We start from the raw sequence: 23,574 nt of genomic DNA, 5'->3' as shown, positions 1-23,574 counted from the left end.
CCATCCCTAGACATCCGTGTCCTCGTCTTCATGTGCAATGAAGTTGCTGGTCAGACGCTCTCTTGGTGGTCCTCTCCTGCTGGGACACTTTACAATTCTAGGACACTTGTATTTTTTACCCACAAACAAATCACAACAGTGGTGACAGGTCTGGGCAGGTTAGAGTGCGAGGCTTGCCAGGTTTGTGGGGAGATCAGACGCGAATCGCAGGGACTTGGGCTGGCGGTGTTAAGTGGGGAGGACCACATCCTGCTGAGGCTGCAGTGGGCGTCTCGGGTTGAGGGACGTCATGGAAGGCTGGCCGGGAGGAGGAGGCCCCATCAGTGACCTCCTTGAGTTTTGCTTTCATAACTGAGTGCCCTGTAGAACCTATTTGTTTTGCTTTGAAGCTGCAGAACTGTCACTTTCAAGTGGCTAGTGGTGTTTGTTTCCAGAATGGAGGCAGAATTTTTTCCTTGAAGGAAGTGTCACCTGAGGGAGCAGCACTCCAGCGGGGCTTTAGGAAACGTCAAGTCAGAGCCGGGATCTCAGTGGATGAGGAACTAAGAAGGAAGTTACCATAATGGGAAAAGAGAAATAAGGGAGCAGAGCTTTGCTTCTGACTGAGCCTGACGAAGGAAGTGGGAGCTCTTGGAGGGCCATTCCTGTCCTTGGGGCAGGATGGGCTGCCCCAGCCTCGTGGGTGCTGGCAAAGGAGTCACAGAAGCAAAAGCCGTAAGCGTTTACCTCACAAAATGTCAACTCCAAGGCCAGCCATCTCCAGGGCCCAACTGAAATGTTTCATTTCCTACATTATATTTCCCTTCTATATTTCCAAGTAAAGTTTTGGGAAAAGTTCCCCAGTGGGCTTAGCTATGCCTTGGGTGAAGTAGGCTGAGGGGCAGGAGGGTGGATGAAGAGCCACAGAGCCAGGTGAAGCTGGTCAGGGGAGAGCACGGGGCAGAGGCCTGGTGTGAGAGCCAGCAAGGGACAAGCCAGAGAAATGGACCTGCAAACCTGTTATCATTCCCTAGGACTGTCCCAGGTACTAGGGAGACCCTCCAAAGGCCATACAGGTTGGAGCTATCCTTCAGGACACCCCTACCTGCCCCCCGCCCCAGAGAAAAGAACAGTCCTCTCCAGACAGGGCCAGAGAGAAAATGGCGTTACTGAAAAAAATCAAATTTTCTAATCCACTTGCCCCTCAGGCTTGAGGAGCTTGAGATGGGGTGTGGCTTCACCAGACTGTGAAGCCCTGACAGGCCTGAGGTACCCTGGTTTCCCTCTCAGCCTGTATCAAATGGCTGCCTGGACTGTCTTATTTTTCTAAAGGAGCGTTTTTGAATTTAATTTTACTTTTTTCGGTAAAACCATTTTCTCTCTGGCCCTATCTGGGGCCATCAGAGGGAATGGTAGCAGACGGGGGGACATGAAGGGCACCTCGGCGGACTCCCCAGACCCCGGTCGTTAGCCCATCAGCTCAGCCTCTGCAGCCCGCCCTGTCCTCACACAGGACTCTTTCACGTTCCAAACTGCCGGCCTGGTTTGTTTTTTTAAGAAAGCAATAACCGCAGCACATTCACTGTGGTTCTTTATAGCTTTCCATATGTATAATCACTCTTTCTCTCTTCAGTTTTTCCAATGTTTTTTTCTTTTAAATAAATGCTCATAAATTTTACTGGTGAAAAGGATGAAAAAACATACCTAAAAAGAGCAGTTTGTTGCAAGGGAAAAAAAGTCAAGCAGAATGTAGAAAAACTGAACTCCTGTTAAGCATTATATATACCTAAGAAAATGAGGGGGAAAAGTTCAGGTTTTATGAAAAAGAGATTCTGTAATATCTCTAAAATGCGTGTGTGTAAGTCTTGAGCTTTTTTTTTTAGATAAACATATCCCCAGCCATTACCTCCCCGGGTTTACTGAGGAGACCCTTCAATCCTGGGGAGGACCCCTGACTTTAGTCTCCTCAACTGTTCCTTTGGGACCTTGTAAAAGTCAGGTGATTCAGGGTCCACGATTGTTTGTAACTACAAAGTAAGGGGGTTGTACTAGTATAATTTAAAGAACACTTTCTTCTGGAAAGTTCTATGACTTTATGATTAAGTCAGTCAACTGATTCAGAGGCCCCTTCAGCTCCTCCTCCCTTCAGAGAAGCTGCAGCAGACTCTGCTGGAGGAGTACTCAATATCCATTCTCTCCTTCCTTCTTATGATCTCCTTCCTTCTCCAACTTTATTTGGGACAGCTTCCTTGCAGATGGGCCTGGTCATGTAACACAGCCCCAGTCAATGAGATACACGTTTAAGCACTCAAGCTGTGGGCAGCCACTGCAGCACAAGTTTGATCCCCGGTTGGCCAGGGAGGTGACCCACATGGTGCAGCAGACCTCTCCTGTCTTGCCGGAGGCTCCCCTCTGCAGTGTGTTTCATTCAATTTGCCTGTTCTGTTCCCCACTCTGTCTCTGGTGAATCCTCTCACCCTCCTGGCACCTCTGGCTTACACCCCAGTTCTTATATGCATAAATAAATAAATCTTTTTTAAAAAATAATTTTTTTAAAAATAATAAAAAAGCACTGTCAGCCACAACCTGACTCTGAGAACAAGTTCCTGGTCTTGGTCCTGAGGGATTTTGAGCAAAACTCAGGCTCTCCTGAAGGCCAATCCCAGGCCTGCCTCTCCTAACTGGGTGCCGTTTAGCCACTATTCTTTCTGAGCCTGAATTTCATCTGAAAATAAGGACAGTCAGTCACTTGATGAACTGACTCAGAGGCCCCCTTCAGTCCCTCCCGCTTCTCAGAGAACTTGCAGTAGACTCACCACTTAGGGCTGTGAGGAAGCAACGGGTGAATTCTATAAGGCACTTGGAACCACGCCTGGCACATAGTATGTGCTAGAAAAGAGTTGACTATTTTCACTGTTACTGGGAAACCCATCAGAGTCCAGACCTCCTGTCTCTAGACCGAAGCTTCTCCAACTTGGCATTAGAATCACCTGGGTCCCTTCCCCGGAGATTCTGGCTCAGTAGGTCAGGATCTGAGACTTGGCATTGCCCACAAGCTCCCAGGGGATGCTGGTGCCTGTGGTCTGCAGACCACACTGCTCTAGGCAAGTGCTAAGGCAGCCCCTCACCCCCAGAATAGTTTGGGGATGGATAACCAGCCTCCCCCACTGTTGTAGTCACCTTCATCCTGTTTTCTTCCCTTTCTATGATTTTTAATAAAACCCTGTGCTCTGTGCCCTGCAGGGGGAAGACCAACGTACAAGAAACTTGAGGGTTGGGGGGGGGGGGCACCTCCTTTGGTATCTCCAAAATATTTCCCCTACTTTCCCTTAGACAAAGTGCTCACTTAGTGCATGGCCTGGCGGACCGCCCAGCAGGCCAGCCGTGATGACCCCCGGGAGAGAAGAGGGTTTTCCTGTACACGTGTTCTTGGCTGCGGAGCTCTGCTGTGACCCACCCCCAAGACCAGGGGGCCTGCAAGGATGCCCAGGAGGAGCCGGTGAGCAGCTCACTTGGGTTTCTGGGATAAGTGGAGTCTTTTAAGTGGGGCCTCTGAAATGGACCCAGCTTGGGAAATGAAGCAGGCCCATTGAGACCTGGCTCCCCCTCATGGAAAGCTATCCTTTAGCTCAAACTTTCCCCTTTGGGGTCATCTTAAATGGTAAATACTGTGGAGGCCATGTGTCCATCAGCAGCTCCCAGAGGGGGAGTTAGCTGTTTGAGCCCTGAGAACATGGCCGCGGGGAGGACACGTCGTACGTCCTTCACTGTCCCGCGTACCCAGGGGCCACGAGGCTTCCCAGGAATTTCAAGTTGTCCTGACCCCTCCTCAATGTTGAGCCCAAAGGGGTGGCAGCCAAGCCACCCCAGAGGCCACCAAGCCTGTTCAAAGATTCTTTTATTTAAGGGATCAGGGCTGGGGTATGGGGTAGGGCTGCCTAAATGAGGCTCAGGAGGAGCCCCAGGCCTTGGGAGAGGACAAACCCTCTTGCTCCTCCCTCAGTAGTGCGGCTAGTAGGGGTGTTTCAGGGTGTACTCCATGATGGTCAGAAGCGCCAGCCAGGTCTCCTGGGCGGTGGGGACGATCTGGGAGGCGGGCAGCAGGAAGCCGTATTGCCCGGTGTCCCGGAGCTCAAAGCTGAAGGAGTACTTGATCCCATGGTCGTAGGCCCAGTCCACAGTGATCCCGCTGGCCACATCTGGAAGCAAAGGACAAAGAAGTGCCCCAACAGGAAAAACAGGGTGTGGGCACAAGGCACAGATGCATCCTGGGTAGGTCCTTGGGGCCAAATCCCCCCACCAAAGACCATATCAAACTTCCGGCACAGACTCTGACTTGGGCCACCTGCTGCTTACCCAGCCCAAACTCTGCCCCCTCAAAAGAAAGCTCCCTGAGGCCAGCAGACTTAGGATCTCGCCCCTCAAGGAACTTTGCAAGAAGCCAGGGATCAGCTCTGTGTTAACTGATGCTGCAAAGCAACCGCTGCCCATTTCTGGGTACCCCCACTCACACCCTTCTAGTCTGAGGTGGGAATCAGCTAGATCTAGAGCAGTGCCCTGTGACCAACCAGGGCTGCCAGCCAGCCAGGAGCTGCACCGCCAGCCCTGGCGGCTGTGGGCTTGAAGCGGTGTCAGCGGGAGGCTCACTCACAGAGGGTGGTGCTGATGCTGCCATAAACGTACTCGATTCCGTGGACCTCATGCAGCGCCTGTGCTGCATTCTTGGCAAGATTGAACTGCAAGGTGGCATGCATCGTTAAATGGTAATTTTTCCTTAATAAGACCAGAGTTACCTGTAGCTAGAGGAAGCTTTGGTCTGAGTTCTGGTCTAGAGTTCTGGTCCAGAGGGTGAGGAGTGGGGGATCCCCAAGCCTGGCACCCTCTTCAGTCCCCGCGATTAGGAAGGGTAGAAGGTTCTCGTGAGAAGGTGACACAGCACTTCGGGCTGGAACCTGGTCGCCCATGAGCACAGCAAGCTGCCCCCACTCCTACCAGGAGATCTACTGACCAGACCCTCATTTCAGAGGGATTACCTGAGGCCTCTGGGAGTCTGCTAGATCCCCCCACCTCCAGCCCTGAGCGACTGATCTCACCAACTCCTCCTGGTCAGAAACAGGCTCCAGTGAGTGGCCGTAAGGGTACATGAGCATCTGGGAGTAGCTGTGGATGGAGAGCAGAGCCTTGATGTTCCCGTGGGTCGTGATGAACTTCACCATGGCGGCCACCTCTGGCTCCGACTCGGGGGCGGGGCCGTGGTAAGTTTCTGAGCAGGGGTTGTTATTAGAGCCATTTCCTGGAAGTGACATAAAACCACCCAAAGGGTTAAAATACCCAGTTTTGGGAAAAACCCTGAGTGTTCACAGGGTATCCAGGATTCCTCTACATGTCCCGGCTCCTCTGCAGTTTGGTGGAGGCCATGAGACGACGTGTGATCACGGAGTGGGGACAGGAACGATGTGTCTCTTCTTGTCCAAGATCAAGCGTTTGTCCCCATGTCTTCTAGCCATGTGATTGGAAGGAAAACTCTAGATGGAGGGGGTGTCCGGGGTCCCTCTGACACCGTGGGAAGAGTGCTGCCGAGCAGTGCCCTACCCACCGTGGACTTCATGTGCATGAAAAATAAACGTTCACCATGTTGGGCCACCAATATCTGAAGAGGCGCTTGTGAGCCCTGTGTTGCCCCATCTAATTCATCAGGAGGTGGTAGCCACGCTGGGAGGCAGCAACTCTGGCCCTGTGGGAGTTCCCTTGGCCTGTCCTCTGATTCAGTTCCAACTGTGGTCCCGTCGGAGAGGCAGACCAGGGGCGACGCTAGGTCTCCCGCCCAACCCGGCTTCCCCTGAGCAGAGACCCCTTGACCTGACCCTTCTCTGCGGACCCTCCATGGTCATGGGAAGGGTTGGGTTCACTGCCCTTTGGCCACAGCTGTGGCCCCAGATTTGACGGGCTCAAGGGGCCAGAAACAGAGATAATAGATCCCCTGAGTGGCCTGAGGTTGGTCTGGAAACCACAGATGCAAAGAGGTCTTTGAAAATTCTCCTTAGCCACCTAAGTTGGGGAAGAGGGCAATGAGGAACGCAGCCTCTGTTCCGTTCACAATTTAGTTTGTTCCCATTTCATCCTAGATTCTTAGGACCCATCTCTTTTTTTCCTCTTCTGCTCCTCTCCTGCTTTCCTCCCCTTAAAGGTCATGTTCTAGGGTGCCGGGCTGGTCAAGATTTAGGGATTAGGGACCCTTAGGGGAAGAGCCAGCCCAGGTTTTCTTCTAGCACCTTCTCCCCGAAATAATTGTACATAAGCCCAATCCAGGGGCCAGAAATCCTCCCAACTTCTGTAGTCCCCAGAGGATGCCAGAGCCCCCCATTTTAAGCCCCAGGTTAGCAGCTGGCTGAGAGCTAGGGGTTGGCCCATGGACCAGGTGAGATGATGCTCAGGATTGCAGGAAACCAGTCCTCCCTAAGAGTGCAGGTGAGGGCGGTATAGGTGGGAGAGATGGTCTACAGATTACTCACTATGTAGCAATTAAATTAATGCAATGATAAACCATAAACAAAATCTTCCCGCCTGAGTCACCAGCCCAGACACACACTATTTCTGGCCACAGGCAGAGCCAGGGGCAATTCTGTCACTGGGGAGCACACACCTCTTGGTGTGCAGGTCTTCACCTGGGGTGGGGACCCTGTTTAGAAGGGGTTGTTCCTGCAAGGAGTGAGGGGTAAGAAGCAGCCCCACAATCTGGAGTCGGACCCCCCTAACAGTGGCCTTGTTTGTTGTGTCTGCCGGGAGTTTCTGCACCTGCTATACTTGATGAATGACAAATAGCAACAGATGAGCAGAGGGGTGGGGGGCTGGGGAGGCTGAAAGCTTTGTCTGCGTTTGCAGCCCACGCATGGAAAGCGGTTCCCTTGCCAACAACCAGGTGGCTTTGCCCAAATATGGAGAAACACTTCAGGCCATTAGTTCTGGTTTGAGCTAAGCAGAATAAACTAATCTTCCCCTGACCAAATGGGAATTAGCTGCCTGCCTCTCTCAGACATTCACAGCCAAAGTCCTCTGAGCCTGCCTGTTTCACAAGTACCTGCTAATGGATTCATTAGCTATTTATTTTTCCTTCTCTAAAAATGTAATTTGTAGCAAGGGGAAATCTCTGGAAGGACACGGTAAATTATTAAAAGCAGTAATCTTTGGATAGTGGGATTATGGGAGCTTTTTGTCCCTTCTGGACTTTTTTTCCATATATTTTTTTTTACACTGTGTATATACAGGTTTTTTTTCCTGGAATGAAATTCACAAAAGTTACTTTCTTTAGGAGGTGATTTGTCTTTCCATGAGGTGGTCTGTGTTGGGGTCCGTGAGCACACACTTCAGCCAGTTCCAAGGGGTCCTCCTGGGGCGAGCGCCTAGTTGTTGAGGGGTAGAATTGCCTGACTTTATGTATTCCATCCCCTTGCACAAGCTGTTACTCACACAGACCTAGACTCTAGGTAACCCCCACATTGTGGACTGGGGGGCCTCACTCCAATGCTTGAGATCAACTCAATGAGAACAGACTCAAAGAAGTTACATTTTCAAAGTGATGGGCATCCATCCAGGTGTAGAATGTCCTAACTCATTGGCTGGGCCACCTGTCTATAGAACTGTTTTTCAACAACAATGGCACGTCTTCCAAGAAGCCAAACCCCAATTCCCTGTATGGTGTGGAGGCCACATCTGGGGGCTGAGGGCTGTGCCTGCAGTCCTTGCCTCTAGAGACTGTCCTGGCAGAACCCAGCCCACCATCAAATTGCCACATTCCCAAAATCCACATACTTGTGTCTGGGCTTTCTGGAGGCCTCAGTTTCCCCATCCAGTCCCTGTGCCCCTGGCATGATGAGGGAGATTACCAGGGAAGAACATTAGGGATTCAGGAGAACTAGAAACACACAGCCCAGTAGCCCAGGGCTACAAAGGAACTGGGTCAAAAATAACCACCAGGCACAAGTCAGTGTTGATGATAGAGTTGGCTTATTCTATATTTGAACCATCATCCTGGCTTCCCCAGAGGGCAAATATCAGATCATAGCTCCCAAGGAGTGAGTTCAGAAGCACCTTCTTGCATTGAGCATGCTCCCTTCAGGAAGGGCTAAGGACATTTGGAGAGCACCAGCAACTCTGAACTTTGAAAAACCAACAAGTCTACCATGTACCTCCTTATGCCTTTCTTTGCCATATTTGCGAATTGCAGTCAGTTCCCATGCAAGGAGCTGTTTCCCACGGAGGTCTGGCGTACTGTACACATTTAACACACACGTGCAAGCTCTCCCAGGGCCCACAGCCAACCCTGGGCATGTGTTCACCTGCCCCTGGCCGTGACTCACGCCCATTAGCTAACTACGTTGCCTCCCAGCTTAAGAGTCAACATAATTGGACTGTGTGGGACACGTGCCAAAGTTCAAGGCCTTCTCCAGCCCTGCCCCTGGGCCCAGCAGGTTGCCATACCTCCAAAGCCCGACTTCCAGTTCCTGTTAAGATCCACACCAATGCAGAAGATCCCCGATCTGTTGGACTTGTTCTTCCGCCACAAGCGGTTCTGAGAAAGCCCAGAACAGGTGACTTCATTCACTGGGCCCATTGCCAGGATGGGGGCCTCTGTCAACCTGTCCTAGGAAGGGGGCGGGGACCTGATAGGACAGAGAGGGGCAAAAGGAAGGCATCTCGAGGACAGGATGGGGCTGGGCTGAGGCTGCAGATCATCTCTTAGCAGTTAAAGTTGGGGTATGGGTAGAGGCCTGAGCACAAGCTGCCAACAGTGGCCTTCCATGGGCCATGGGAGGGTAGCCTGAGGACAAGAGATGAGCCAAAGACAAGGCAGCCCACCTGCCACAGTGGAACTCAGCAAGGGGCTCCCAGGACACTACAGCCCAGGTTCCCGAAGCACAGTGACTTTCCCCTGCCCCCCAGTGCTGACCCCTTACCATGCTGTGGGTAAAAGCAAACCCATCGGGGTTGGTTACGATCTCCATGAAGATGTCCATGGAATTCAGTATCTTTGTCAGCAAGCGGTCTTTGCCGTATTCACTGACAATCTGCAAGAAAAGGCAGAGTGGGTACAGGTGAGAGATGAGAGGCCCTGCAGGACGTGTGCGTAGTTGGTAGTGGGCAAGGGTGTCATCAGGTCATCAGGCAGTAGCTTCACAGGACCACAGCCGGGGATTTTAGATGACCTCAAGGCAGAGGATAGACAGGCACGAAACCAGAGATGTGGTAACTGCTCCACAGGGCAAGAGGGGGAGAGTGCCCTGAGTTTAAACAAACCCAGGAAGGGGCCTCCCTGGTGGTGAAAGGGGTTAAGATGCAACCAATGAAGCTGTCCGCAGCCTCTGCAGCACTAGTTTGATCCCCGGCCAGGGAGCTACCCACATGGCGCAGCAGACCTCTCCTGCCTCGCCTGCTGCTCCCCTCAGCAGTGTATTTCAATGAGTCTGCCTTTTCTGCTCTCTACTCTGTATCCGGTGGATCCTCTCACCCCCACACCCCTGGCCTGCACCCCAGCTCTTGTATGCATAAATAAAATCTTCAAAAAAAATAAACAAACCCAGGAAAATTGTCCTACTGGAGGTGCCCTAAAATGGTCGAGCAAAACCCACCCCCTTGCTGTAGCCCCCATCATTCAGGCTGACCTTCTTGGCCGTCCAGATGCCAGTGGCATGGGTGATCCACTCCCGGGAGTGAATTCCAGTGTCGATCCAGACGGCTGGGCGCAGAACACCTCCCGTGCTGAACTGGGAAAAAGCACCAGGCCCCAAACAGAGGTGTGAACTAAGACAACCACAGGGCTGCCCCTGGGCTGCCTCAAAGAGGCCCTAGTTGAGTCCTCGCAGCCTGGGGTGGCCCAAGGTGCCCGAGAGAGGGCAGGTACATGCATGCAGGTCCCTGAGCAAGAGCCCTGGGGTGCTCTTGGAGAGCAAAGTGATCTGGTCAGAAGCACAGAATTTCCCAGATTTGGGTGTGTGTTAGATTGATGCTTCCCAAATCTAACGGGCTCATGAATCTCCAGGCACCTCACTAAAATGCAGATTCTGATTCGGGAGGTCTGATTTCCCGCTAACAAATTCCCAGGGATACTGAAGCTGCCAGTGCAAGGACCGCACCCTGAGGTCTTAGATGACAGTATAGAGAGATAAAGGGTGGCTCCTGGGGAAAACTGAAGCAGGGGCTGGCAAAGTCAGGTCCTAGGTGAGACATTTGGGCCTTTCAGAAGGTCCTTAGGGCATGTTGAGAACAGCAATGCAGGTACTCCCGACAGATGGACAGCCAAGGCTTGCGTGCACCACTCTCCTAATGCTCACTAGGGCATATACAAAGAATTTTGTTTTCTTGGGAGGCAGGAGGGGTGACTCCACACTCTCACCTATATTGGCTCCTTCATGAGCAAGGGCACTGATGCTGCCAAGTTTGCTCAAATTCTGTCTTCACGGGTCCCTATGGAGGACAAGGAGGTGTCTCCATAGACCCAGGCCTATCTGTGGGGCTCCCTGAGCCAAATGACCTCAGACATTTGCAGATGAGGCCTCTATGCACCTCTTGTCCCATTTAACAGATGATGCAATCAAGGTAACAGGAAGACCGTTGACTCACCCACATTCACACCCCAAGTCCAGGGTGATGACTGTCACTCTGCAGTCCCCTCTCCTTAGCAATCCTCACCCCTACTTCCTGACCCAGGACATGCTGGGTCACACTGTCACCTGCAAGGGTGGGTCCCTGGACACAATCCCAAAGCTCATGGGTCACCTCAGGACAGGAGTATACATACCTCTCTCCCTACTACTCCCCTCCAGCCACAGCTCCACATGAGCTCAAACTTAGGCCAGAAGCTCTCTAACTATAGAGTCTAGAGGTCAACTCTGAGAAATTTACCTTCAGGACAAGAATGGACCGGTTTTCAAAACTGTGGCCAATTCGAATTTTTGAGACAATATCTGAATGCTCAGTTACAAAGTTGTCGATCCAGCTATATATCTGAAAGGAATGAAATTTATCACACAGGTAATTAAGCAGGGAGGGGGTAAACCCCAGGACCTCTCAGAATATTTCCCATTCTCCTTAATGCTCCCCTTCTCCCCTGAGGATCTAAAAGAACCTTGAGAATTACAAGAGTCAAAGATGCCCTTCAGGACATAGGACAACAAGTTCTGGTCAGCCTGCATTCCCAGGTTTCCTGCCCCCTTGCAGGGCTAAGACTTTGCCTGAGAGAACAGCATAAGCTGAGACTACTCAGTCCTCAGAGTCAACCTGCAAGTCTCTCTCAGCTGGAAATGCTCTCTCAACCCCTTCTATTCATTTGACAGATCTCATAGGTCTTCCTTTCCCTTTTAGACTCTAAGACCCTCAAAGGAAGGGTTATTTATCTTTGACATGAATAAAAATTGACAGGCTGTATTAATTCACTCCCTTATTCATGCAATACCCATAATTTAATTGACAAATACAAGAAAGAAAATGAATCCTCCATTATAGGCCTTGTGGAATGAGAAGAGTAATCATGACAATAATAGAGAGGACGGCTTCAACCTTTATTTGGAAATGGGCCCTGAGCCTCGAGTTTCTGTATTAGGTCTTTCCCTGTTCTGCTTACATGTTCTTTATAAATAAGTCACCATCAGTCACACCTGTCCCAGCTGGCTGTAGCTGTGATCACGAACTTTCTTCAAGTGAAGGCATCTCTATTTTATTCTACAAAATGACTCTCAGTGCGCTGACTTCCTGCTCCTTCTACCCTCAGTACCCACGGCTGGGCCACTTAACACCAGGTCTAGTTGTGGTGAGGTCAAGACCCCTCGTCCCTAGCCACAGGGTTGGATAGGAAGGCAGTCTCTACCTGCTGTTCCAACCAGTGGAGGGTCCCTGCCTTGGCTCCACCTAGTGAGCCCATAACTCTGGCACCATACCGCTGTGGGCTGCACTCCTGCCCCTCAGCGCCCTCTTTCAGGATCCTGGCCTTTGGGCCTCTTTGAAACTGTCCTACCTAAGAACCCTCCACCCAGTGTCTGCTTAGCCTGCCCCAAGTGTCCCACAGTCTCCTCAGCAACCCACGGCTCTTCACTGGTCTCTGCTTAAGTGCCTCTGTCCCTTAGGGCCCAGAGGGACAACAAAACCCCGAGCTTAACTGGACAGACCTACCTCTTCCAGGGTATGGTAAGAGGAGTAACTGAAGCTGCTGGCGCTGCGTTCCAGCCGGCGGGACCTGGCCATGGCTTCCCTCTCCTGATCCAGCAGCACCTAGGAGAGAGGAGCATGTTTTAGAAGGAAGGGGAAGGCTGGGCCTGCCAGGCCCCTCTGGAGCCCAGACTCAGCTGTACCCAAAAACTGCATGATCCCGGGAGACTGAGCCACCACGAGCAAACCAGACAGCAGGGGAGACACCGGGTTGCCGGATGGTTCTTCCACTTGGCCATTGGCATTCATGCCACCACTTCCCAAGGACACAGGACAAGGAGTCTGGAGAGCTGAGTTCCGTGTCTGCCACCGCCACTAACTTGCTATGGAAAATTGGTTTTAGTGTCCTCAGCTTAAAAACTGGGACAATTATCTCTGTCTTGCCCAACTGATAGAATAAAATGCAGTGATGGATATGAAAGTGTTCTGGAAAGATGCTTGTGGTCTGCTGCCAAACTTGCTTTTGCCCTCCATGAACACTCCACGTAGCCCAGGCCCACTCTGGACCATGTGCATTGACCCTCAACATTAACTCTACCCCCAGCAAGTGCCTAGACGCTTGGTATCCAAGCCATCTGGAAAGCCAGGTGTGGACAAAGTCAGTCCAAATTACTGTGATTTATGTGTCAACATCCGTTCACTCACCATGTTAACTGCCTCTTAAACAGAGTAGAGGTGAGCCAGAACTATGTCCTTGAGCACCAGCCTGGAGTTGGCACTCAGTCTTCATGGGGTACATGCCACCGACCATAGTGAGGGCAGCACGGTGCCTGGGTTGGCTCGACACCCACACATCCCAGCATTGATCACCCCAAGACACATTTCCCAGCCTGACACTCAGCAAATGGGCAGGCACCCTTTTTCAGGAGCTGACTGTCCAGTGTGGGTCTACCCGGGCCCCTCTGAACCCTGGGTCTGGGAAAACAAGGCCTCGACCCAGAGTCACTCTGGTTTACAACCCTGGGTCACAAGTAAGTCTTGATGACATCTGACTTAGGCCAGAGTCTGTCAGTTTACAGGATTCTTATCCTCATTGTCTCAGTTGATCCAGCCACATGCCAGATGACAGAGCAGGAATGAACAGTTCATGTTGGAGAGACAAAGCACACTGGAGAGGTAAAGAGATTTAATGGCAAAGTTAGCCAAGGGCAGAGGTGAGCTACAAACCAGATACCCTCGCTCCCTGCCTTGGGTTCCTTCGTTAGTTAGCTATCAGAATTAAAGGCTAACAAGAATAACAAACATGCACACACAGAGGTATGTGCGTGTGTGTGTGTGTGTGTGCAGAGAGAGAAAGAGAGGTGTGCAAAATGTCACACCAATAGCTGAAAAATAGCTGAAAAATCCATCATACTTGTCTTGCAATTAAAAACTATTTTAAAATAATGAAAAAGCAAGTACCCTAAGCATAGAAAAACAAGACATTAAAATGCCCAAAAATTACACCAAAATGCCTGTTAGGATAGAAGGATTATGATTAAGCAATTTCTTTTCTCTATTCTCATGTTTTGGCAATGTGTTTATACTACTTCAATGAGTGAGATCTTTTAAATGAATTAGTAATACCAAAACTAAGGCAAAAGTCCCTGATGGCTGAAATGAAGTTGTAGCCATGGAGCCTTTAGTCCCGGGCTTGGAAGAGACCAGCTCCCCTTAAACACACACACCACCCACCCCCCCACACACACACCTTGCAGCACCCACAGCCACTGCCCCGTGGCTCGCTCACCCTGCTGCCCCACTCAGCTGGCTCACAACCCTCTGGTTTATAGATTTTAAAATGGGACTGGAAATCGATGTTTAAGGCTCATTTTCTTTCCTTTTTGAGCACTGACTACACGCTAGGCAATTGTAATTGCAGCGTTTGCGGGCTGAATTGGAGAGGCTGGGGATGATTGCACTTGGGCAAAACTGAATTGCTGGTTAAGTTAGAGATGGTGGAGGAGTCCTCAGCACTGCTGGCACAAGCACCCCCCCTGGGAAGCTGGAACAAAGGGAATTTGTCTTCTCCCCAGGAAATCCATGGGAATCTCAACAGGCCTCCATGACCAATGTGTGCCCAGCACTGCTGGTTGCCCGCTACCAGCTGTGAAGAGCAGCTGCAGAGGAGAGAGCAGGCCAGGCCAGGACACCCCAAGTGAGGGTCAGCCTGGCCCCAGCTCTGTCCTGCCTGTAATGCAGTTACAAGTTTCATCTGTCTACTCTCCTAAGGACTACAGGAGCATCCGGAGCTGTGTGTGAATGTGAAGGACAGAGAGAAACTGGGAAGAAAGGGCCAGAAACCCTAGCTCTTCCCACACAGCCCAGGGACACCCACAGGAAGACAGCTCCCAAGGAGGGGGGTGTCCTTTGTTCCTCAGAACAGCTTGGAGGCAAATGGGAAGTCGGCACCAAACTGCAAATAACTTTCCAAACACCCTAGCAGGCTTGTGAATGGATATGACGCCTGCTTACAAATTGGGAATGCTCAGCCCTCGCAGCTGCGCCCCAATTCCAGGAATATTAATCTGCCCTGGCCTGAAAAATACACACATGTTTGCTCCCTTCACGGAGCTGAGGGAAGGGGATGGGAGAACTGAGCACGCATCTTGCCACAGGCTCAGGAATGCCTAATTACAGTCCTGTCAGGCTGCTCAGAAAGAAGAAAAAAACCTCAGACGTAAGCCATTTGCCTCCCTGGAAGCCATAACCTGACAGGGAAAGTAATACCTTGGTGTGAATTAATTTATGACAGGGATGAGGAAGGATGGGGACATTAAGCAAAGATCAGCACTTCCTTAGTGGGGGAGAGACGGGGGACCCTGAGGATGATGTTGAGGCCTGAACTCCACAGACGGTAAAATGGCCGCCGCTCACAGGCCGCCGCACACAGACACATGGGCTCTTCCCCCACTCCCTGCGGCCAGCAGGCACCTCTCCAGGTAGGTCCCTGGCCTTATCGTCCAGGCTTAACATTCGTAGTAACAGGTCATGGCGGGTGGCAACTGCAATCCAAGCATTCTTGAAGGGCGACAGCACATTCCCCCTTGTTAGAATGAAAGCCCCCCTGAGGTCCAGGCTGAACTGTGTGTTCACTGCCCAGAAAACAGTTAAAACACCCAAACAGCAGTGATGACCACCCAGGAGGCGGATGGCACAGGAGCAGAGAACCAGGCAGTTTCAGATTAAATGCTGAGGCCGTCAGCACCTTGGGCAAATGACTAACTTCTCTGTGCCTCAGTTTCCCCTCATATAATGGGGGTCATGTTCTCACACACTTTAGCACTTATTTTACCGTGTTCCCGTGAGGACTGGAAGGGTTAGTACACACAAAATGCTTAGATCACTGCGGAGCACGCGGTAAACGCCAGCTATGAAGATACCAGTGACAAGACAGCAGTTGGGGTGACTGGGGGTTGGGGTGACTCCAGGACTCTGGTGGAATAATCATCACACGGTGTGATCTGGACACCTGGCTTTCTCCAGCGGGAAGGTGGTGTTGGGGGGACTCCCAAGGCAGATTCCGCATTAAGGGTCACGTGGGGATACAGTCAGGCTGCCCCTCCTAACGGAGGGTCCTTTTCCTGTCCCTGGCCCCCTGGGACAGCCAGACTCACCCCTGAGGTTCTTGCTCACAATTGTCTCTTTCTTCCTTTGCCTTCTCTCTCTCCCAACCTATCTGTCCTGTCCTCCTCAGAGCTGCACCCACCCCCACCCCAGAACACAGCAGTTCCACTAGTTTAATTTCTTTTATTCAGCAAACAACTGTTTGTTGAGCACCCAGGAGCTAGGTATGACATCGTCGAGGGCATTTTTGTTGCAGTGAGGGGTGGAACGGCTGCCTGGCGAGTGGGATAGAGATGGTGTCCAACAAAACAGAACTGCCTGCCCCCACGGAGCTGGGCAGGGGAGACAGACAATGAGCTGATAAGTGCTGAACAAATTCTACAGAATATTAGAAAGTGGTAAGTACCAAAAGGAAAAGAGAAGCAGTGGGAAGGGGAGAGGGAGGAAGGAGAGAAGGGTACAATTTAAAATAAAAAGGTGACATGAATAAAGTTTTGAAAGCAGCAAGTGAAGAAACCATACAGGTACCTTCACAATGGCATTCCAGCTCTGAGGACCAGCAAGTGCAAAGGCCCTGAGGTGTGAGCCTAGTCAAGGGCCCTGAGGTAGAAACGTGTCAGATTAGGTCGAGGAATATCTAGGTGATATTCCTATATTCCTATATTCCAGTGATCGAGGAGAGAATAGTCAGTGATGCGGGGAGAGGTGTAGGGTAGAGAGAAATTTAGAGGCATTTTAAGGACTTTTACTCTGGGTGAATCGAGAAGTCATGGAGGGTTTTAAGTAGAGTAACGTCACTGGACACACGTACTTTCAAAGAGCTCCTCTGGCTGCTGTTTGGAGACAGGGCAGTAAGGAGGTAAGGGTGGTACCAGGGACAGTATTCAGAACCCCCCACTGGAATGATCCAGGGGAAGGTTGATGGCGTGCTGGCCGGGTGACAGTCAAGGTGTGAGAAGACGTATATCCATGAGGGTAGAGCTGATGGGTTTGGCTGGTGGGTTGGCTGTAGGATGTGAGAAAGGGGTTAAGGATGACTCCAGCTTTCTCATCTGAGTGACCCAAAGGGTGGTGTTGGTATTTCTTGAGGTGGGGAAGGCAGAGGAGAAGCAAGCAGGTTGAGGGCCAGCAGAGCTTGAGACACCCAGGAGGACACATTACCTAGGCGGCTGGCTCTGAGTCTGGAGTCCAGGAGAGAGGGGGGCTGACTGGAGCTGCAAGTATGGGAACACTCAGGAATTAGGAGGTATCCCCCACCATCATTACAGAGGAGGAGGAAAAATCCACAGGCAGAGTCGCTCAGAAAGGCAAATGCAGAGGAGCAGCCAGCTAGAGGGGGTCACCCCAGCCGTCCGCTGTCCCGGAAGCTGAAAGAAGAGACATCAGTTGTGCTGAAAGGTGACAGAACAATGAGCTGAAACTGGGCTGGACCTGGGAGCTGTGTGTGACATTGTCCAGGGACAGTGGGCCCTTGGGCCTGGGGCGAGACAGAGGTGGTGAGTAGAGTCAGTGTCTCCCATTTTACTCCAGGGGGACGGGGAGAAAGGGGTGATGCTGGGGGACAGGGGGAGGGGAGGGGTGAAGAGGGGATTTTTTTAAGTTGAGAGAAATAACTCCATATTATGCTAATGGGAATGATCCAGGAGAGAGGGGGAAATGGGTAAAGCAATATTTACGCGAAATTGTATTTTGCCCTCGATGGTCAGAGCATGGGTGATTTTTGCTTTCTTCTTTGTGCTTTCCCCTATTTTCCTAATTATTGAACATGAATATTTATTAATTTTGTAATCAGAAAAAAGCCATTAAAATCCACAGAGCTGATTGCTCAAGTGAAGCTTTTCCATGGCGACTCATCCCAGGGAAAAAAAAAAAAAACTAAAGGACTCGGGGTGGGGGGGATACGAGGAGGTGAAGAAAAATTAAATGCAAATAGAGCTCACTCAGGATCTGATAATTTCTTGCCTGGCCCACCGCAATTTCCTCACCACCCTCCTGCCTGTCAACCTTTCCCCGCGCCTGTCCCCACTCAACATTGTCACTGTCAGAGGGATTCGTAAATGCTAATCTGATCAAGTCAGCGTCCTCTGATGGCTCCCCCAGAGTTTGGGGGAGAAAACCTCGACCTCTTCACCCCGTGGAGGATGCCCTTTGTGATCTGGTCCGGCCTTATCCCCAAGGGGAGGGGCACCCCTTCCCCTGCCAGGCCCCCCCAGCAGCTCTTCAGCCAGCACTGGCAATTACCGCCTTCTCAGAGCCGCGCGGTGCCTCTTGTACTCGCTCCCATAGCAACCCGCTCCACTCCATCAGCGCACTCATCCACTCCATTGTCATCACTGATTTACTCTCTGCCACGCTCCCAGCCCCCACCCCCCGGCGCCCCTGGAGACAGGGACGGTCACTTGTCTGTAGCATTTCAGCCCCTGGCCCAAACCCAGCACACAGTAGGGATCTGCTTCTACGGGCAGAATGAATGAACCCCCCTGTTTTATCTCAAGCTTCCCTCTCTGATGGGGACAAAGGGGCATGGGAGCCCCCAAATTCTCCCGGTGACTCTGGCTAAAGTGAAAAGGAGCCATAAGGTGCTCACACCCCTCTCAGCCTGGTCCCAGCAAGCACACACCCTGTTCTCGCTCCTTTCCTTCTCACGTCCATTAGTTTGGCTAACAGCCATTAAGTCCCTAGAAGCGGCAGATCCTAGAGTAGGTGTTAGGGTGTGAGGAGAGACCATGAGCACCATCCTGGGCCATCCTCGAGGAGCTCTGGGGAAGGGGCTCTGGAGACAAAGCCCAACCTATGGGGAAGTTTTCTCTCTAGGTGAGTGTTTCCTGTTCCTGCCAGGGGATGTTCACCCAGCAGACAGCTCTTAAGGGTCCACCCCACAGGAGACAACAAGCCAAATACTGGACTGAGGAGGCGCAGAGACAGGGAGAGACCAGGCCTGCGAGGCGATCAGTAACTGAGTCATTAGACCGGAGGCCAGCATCTTGAAGGGCCAAAGCCCTTCCCTCCTGTTAGCGCCTCGGAGCTTTCTTTCCCTGGACACCTTCCCCCATCATCACCACAGATGAGTCCACACAGCAGCTTCCCCGCACCCCCCGCTCTCAGCCAAAATGTGATCTCAAGGATGACAGTCGGAGCTTGATGAGCAGCAGACAGCCCAAGCTGTTGGTGAAAATCCTGCCTGGCGAGGTTAGAGTCCAGGACAGTTTACTGAGAGGGAGTGAAAAGCTCTCCCCAGCTCCTTGCTCTCCCGGGATTCCAGGAGAGGACAGGCTGAGGACCAGCTCCCCAGGAGGAGACTCAGAGGTGCCTTGGGGGCCCTGATGTGCAGAAATCAACAGAAAATTCTCAGAGACCTCTTGATGTCTGTTTGCCAAATGCTGCAGGCTTTCCAGGGTGGGGCAGAAGTAGGGAAAGGCAAACTTCAAAATGCGGGCAGAGGCTAAAACTGAGAATTGAGTTCTAGTTCTTTTGATGTGGTGGCCTCTCTTGTCTGTGGGATTTGCCCCATTTTTGTTTGTGGGGGGTTCAATGAGAGAAATAGCCCACCCTGACATGTTGAGTGGGAAACAGATGTGCCTGATGAGGGAGAAAGATCTTTGAATGGACCTAAGCGCCCCAGCCCTGTGTGCATGGGAAGGGAGTGCTCCCTCGCCGCAGCGTCAAGTGTGCGCACTCCGGGAGACTGTTCCCACACTTGGAGGTTAGCTGCAGCACCACATGGTGGGGATCCAGTCTGTTCTGCAGGTTCTGCAGGTACACGGTGCTCAACAGCATCTGTCCAGGGGTGCAGACTGAGCTGAACCGCTGAGCGGAACCCAAAAGAATCACTTTAGGAAGGAGGGAGAGCCCTGCCTTGGGATATCCTTGCAGATAGGACAATCGAAATAGAATTCCATGACCCTCAGCAGAGACCCTGTGAGGTGCAGTGGTGATGGGGAGGGAGATAGGGATGCCCAGGATGGAGGCTCTCCTCTACCTACCCAGGGTGGGGCTGCAGCCGCCACTCCTGGAGAAGTGCCTGGAGGCAGAGGTCAGGGGAGCCACCGCAGGGCTCACAAGGGCCCTGGTATAAGATGGCTGAGACGACAGATGGGGGAGCTGCCGGGAAAGCAGGGGTAGACGTGCAGCCTGTTCTCCCCTCCTGCCTCCCTTCCTCCACCTTCTGTTGTGTCCCCCCTAAGAGGACTGTCCACAAGCCACCTTGCCATCACCACACGATGAGACCCTCCCCAACTCGGCCCCAGATTCACAGTCCTCTGAGAAGGATGAGGTTTCATTATTTCCACGACAGGTTCACAGAGATGCGTCGGGAACTCCAGATACAAGACGTCCCACATTTAGGCCTGGATGATCTCCCTCCGTGTTGGGCCCAAACCAGAAAGGAGTATGGAAAGGGAGACCTCAGTCTCCATGGCGGAGCGGGACCTCACCTGGATGTCCTTTATCATGATGCTGTAAGCAAGGCCGTGAGAATCCAGATAATCTTTGACATCTTTGAGTTCCGAGAAAGATACTCTCATATCCACAGGGAGGCTGGGCCTGGCTGGGCCACGCCAGAAGTCCACCTTATCCACAGAGAAAGAAAAGTGAGTGCGTGTATCCCATGTCCTTACACGCACTCCTGTAGGCCCCCTGGACAGCCAGGCGGTCTTCTCTTACACCATGAAAGGGGCTAAAGTTGCCCCAGCTCCCTGATTCAAGCCCTACGGCCAAGTAGAAACACCAGGATACACAAGATTCCCCCAGTCACTGAGTTTCTTCCCCTAATTTCAAGCACCTTCACCTCCCAGCCTCACTCACACATTGAAACTTTGCCAGGTTCCAGAGAACCCAAAACATCCTCTGGGACACGAATACGGACAAGAACCCCGGTCAGAAGAGGGAGACATCGCCAACTCGCAAGCCCAGGAGAAGCAGGAGAGGCCCCATCTGAATCCCCAAACCATACAAATGCTGTCTGTTTCTCAATTTGTAACATGGGAGGATTATGATGGAGTGTTGTGGGTCTTGGCAGATGGGGGCACGCAGGAAGCTGGGCTTTGGGTCACGGCCAGAAACAGCGGGTGTTTCAACAGCCCTCAAACAAAACCCTTCTATTATAGTAGTTGAAGAAAATGTTTCCATTGTGGGATACTTGCAGAGGACAAATGTTCTTGGAAGCAAATGCTCGGGCTGACAGGGATGAACCCAAATAAAACACAGGTTTGCCAAGCTAAGCCATTCCAATTGGGAAGCAGATGGGTCCAGGCTGCGTGCCCCGGGGCATCCCACCCAGAGATGTGTGCACCTCCCGTGTGGCCTTAGGGTATTCCAGCTGTTTCCAGAGTCCCCCAGCTCAGCCCTGTTACAGGGTCTGCTCCGCAGCCCCCAATCCAGAAGGGAAGGGAAAGCCAGGGAGGGCCGCCCACCCTCTGGGCAAGTGTTCCCCACCTCTTCTAAAGAGGAGCCGCGTTTGATTTTTCCACAGGGTTGGAAGCTCTTTGGCAGGTTTGGGGGTTGGGGGGAGCCAAAGATGCAAGCTTCTGTGAGGTAGGGGGCCGAACGTGCACAGTTCTGGGGGCTCCTCACCTTCTGGGGCTTTAGGCCCTCCAGATCCCTGAGAAGAGAAAGCTGCTTCTCATTTTTAGCCAGGACTCGAAGAACCTGGTCTCTGGAAAGACACGGGAGGAGCTTGAGCTGTTGTGAGGGCTTCCTGGAACCGGCTGTCCGCTCGGAGGAAGGCAGGGGAGAAGGGGCCAGGCTAGGGAACCTGGCAGGAAGGCTGGGAGCCACCCTGACACCAGGAGGCAGGGCCCCTAAGCAGAAGGGCTTGCTGCGGGGGAAAGCACACAAGTCCTCTCCTGCCCAGCAGCCCACCAGGGTCTAGAGGAGCCTGTCAGTGTCACTGACACATCTGAAGCCAACACCAAGACAGAGAAAGAAAGATGAGAAGGGAAAGTGGAGGATGGAAGAGGGGAGAGCAAAGGATAAAAGAGAAAAAGGACTAGATACAGGGAGCCCCAAATGCCCTTCCCACAAAGACCCAAGGCCATGGTCTGTCTGAACTCCACGCCCCCTCCTACCTTCTTTCAAGAGCCTAAGGACATGGAAAAAGGATCAGCTTCACTATAGATTGGGGGTGGGGGGTGCTGAGAGACTCCAGTCCTAGTGGGAGGTAGAGTAACTGAGGAGATTGTGGGGTGACCTCTGGGATCTGATGCCTGGCATTGGCCCTCTTTCTAGCTGGCTGAGACCAGCTAGCCAATGAACCCCCTCTCTAAGACTATGCCCTTCCTACTCCTGTGTGGAATAGTGACCGCCAAGGTCTCTAGGGGGCTGAGAAATCGCGTCCATAGATGCCTGAGGTAGGTCCCAGCACCTGTTGTATTGAGAGGACAATGTCACATCTATCTATGAGGGGATAGTCCCTCTAACTTCTTGAAGAATCTGAGGAAAGCTATGAACAAAATAGTTACATGTAGTTCCAAGGGTCTCTTGGAGCCTTAAAGGCTTAACCAGAGACCCCCAGATGGGGAACTCTGGATTTAGGGGCCATAGAACTGGTGATTGTGCTGCCCATTAGCATGTGAGTGAGCGTCTGAGCCGGTAGTGTCTTCAGTCCTGACTCCCTGTGCCACGTCGCTTGTCCCAGCAGGACCCCCGTGGGACAACTGGCCCCCTAGCCCGCCGTCCTCCCTCCTGTTACGGAGCAGCCACTCACCCTGTGAAATTCATCTGGCCCCAAGTGGCCGCCAGGAGAAAGCTGCAGACCAGGAGCATCTGCCTGCTCACAGGGGCCAGGCCAGGCCCCAGGCCTCGTCCAGGGGTGCTCTGCATGCTTCTTCCTCCAGGCGAGCTTCAGGGGCTTTCCTGGCACACAGCCATGGCCCAGACCTCAGGACAGCACAGCACCTAAGGGCCAGCAAACCCAGTCCGACAATGGGTATCAGGCTCCAAAGGGGAGGCATGGGGAGACCCAGTGTGTGGCTCCCACACGCCAGGCCTTGGGAGAGCTGGGGCCACCCCTCCCCACTTCTAGGTGAATCCTCCCGGGGAAAGGGGACAGGGAAAAAGGAAAGAGAGAAGAAGACAAGGCCCTTCACTCTTTTTTTTGTCTCCCTGGGTGTTTGCTGGGCCAGCCTCTTGTGAGCCTCAAACCTCCCTTCTCTGGAGAACGATGAGCGACTCGAGAGGCCCAGGGAAACCACTGTTCCCTCCCTCCTCATTTATCTGTTCTTCTACTCTCCTTCTCCCCAACACCTACCCCCTCCCCGGGCCGTATCCTCCTGACACACAAGAGTGTGGACACCACTGACAGAAAGCAGGGGTGAGAGGCTGTGAAGGTGCTCACTTCCTGTCTAAGAGATCTAGGGCCATTACCATGATACCCCTAAATCTCAGTTTACTCATCAGTCAAATGGGATTAATAATCCCTCCCCTCCCTACCTCACAGGGTTTTGGGGGGCTATTAGATGAGACAGCTTGGGTGAATTGGCTTGGCAAAGCCTGCAAAAATGTAACGTATTATTATTTCAGAAGCATTAACTCTTAGTCACAGCTGCAGCTTAGGTCAGTACTGCAGTTGCCATGGGGAGAAGGGCAAGAGAAGAGAATGGAGAGCAGAACAAAGGAAATAGATACTGTCTGAGAAGGAATTCAGTGAAGATTCCCTTTTGTCTGTCTTCAGGTGGTCACCATAATGCTGGCGTAGGTGGTGCTTTCCTGCTAGACGTGAAGGTCACTTTGGTCATTATGATTGTTCTCCACAGACAGCAGAGTCAATTTCTCCAGCCTGGAAGCCCTGCACAGCCCCCTTTACGGTCTGGGAAGAGTGGGAATAAAGCAGAGGCCAGCACACAAAGCAGTCAT

General features: G+C 52.1%; 1 protein-coding gene across 2 annotated transcripts; it reads right to left on the bottom strand.

Annotated features, from left to right (window-relative positions):
- Positions 1-3,990: 3,990 nt before the first annotated feature.
- Positions 3,991-22,542, bottom strand: CPA5 (carboxypeptidase A5; the record flags this gene model as incomplete). 2 transcript variants are annotated; one of them, XM_084230193.1, is made up of 11 exons in its annotated part: positions 3,991-4,178; positions 4,631-4,715; positions 5,073-5,272; positions 8,458-8,548; positions 8,934-9,044; positions 9,639-9,740; positions 10,879-10,980; positions 12,142-12,240; positions 20,157-20,291; positions 21,295-21,376; positions 22,427-22,542. In XM_084230193.1, 11 exons carry the CDS (start codon positions 22,540-22,542, stop codon positions 3,991-3,993), a joined length of 1,311 nt encoding a protein of 436 aa, XP_084086319.1. The 2 variants fall into 2 exon arrangements, with proteins under 2 accessions (XP_084086319.1, XP_084086320.1); XM_084230194.1 differs by lacking the exon at positions 4,631-4,715 and having other exon boundaries at positions 4,026-4,178.
- Positions 22,543-23,574: the final 1,032 nt, after the last annotated feature.

This window comes from Talpa europaea, assembly GCF_964194135.1.
Source record: "Talpa europaea genome assembly, chromosome: 3".
Lineage (NCBI taxonomy): Eukaryota > Metazoa > Chordata > Mammalia > Eulipotyphla > Talpidae > Talpa > Talpa europaea.
Note: the sequence above shows the minus strand (reverse complement) of the source record. Positions and strands in the feature narration are given on the sequence as shown.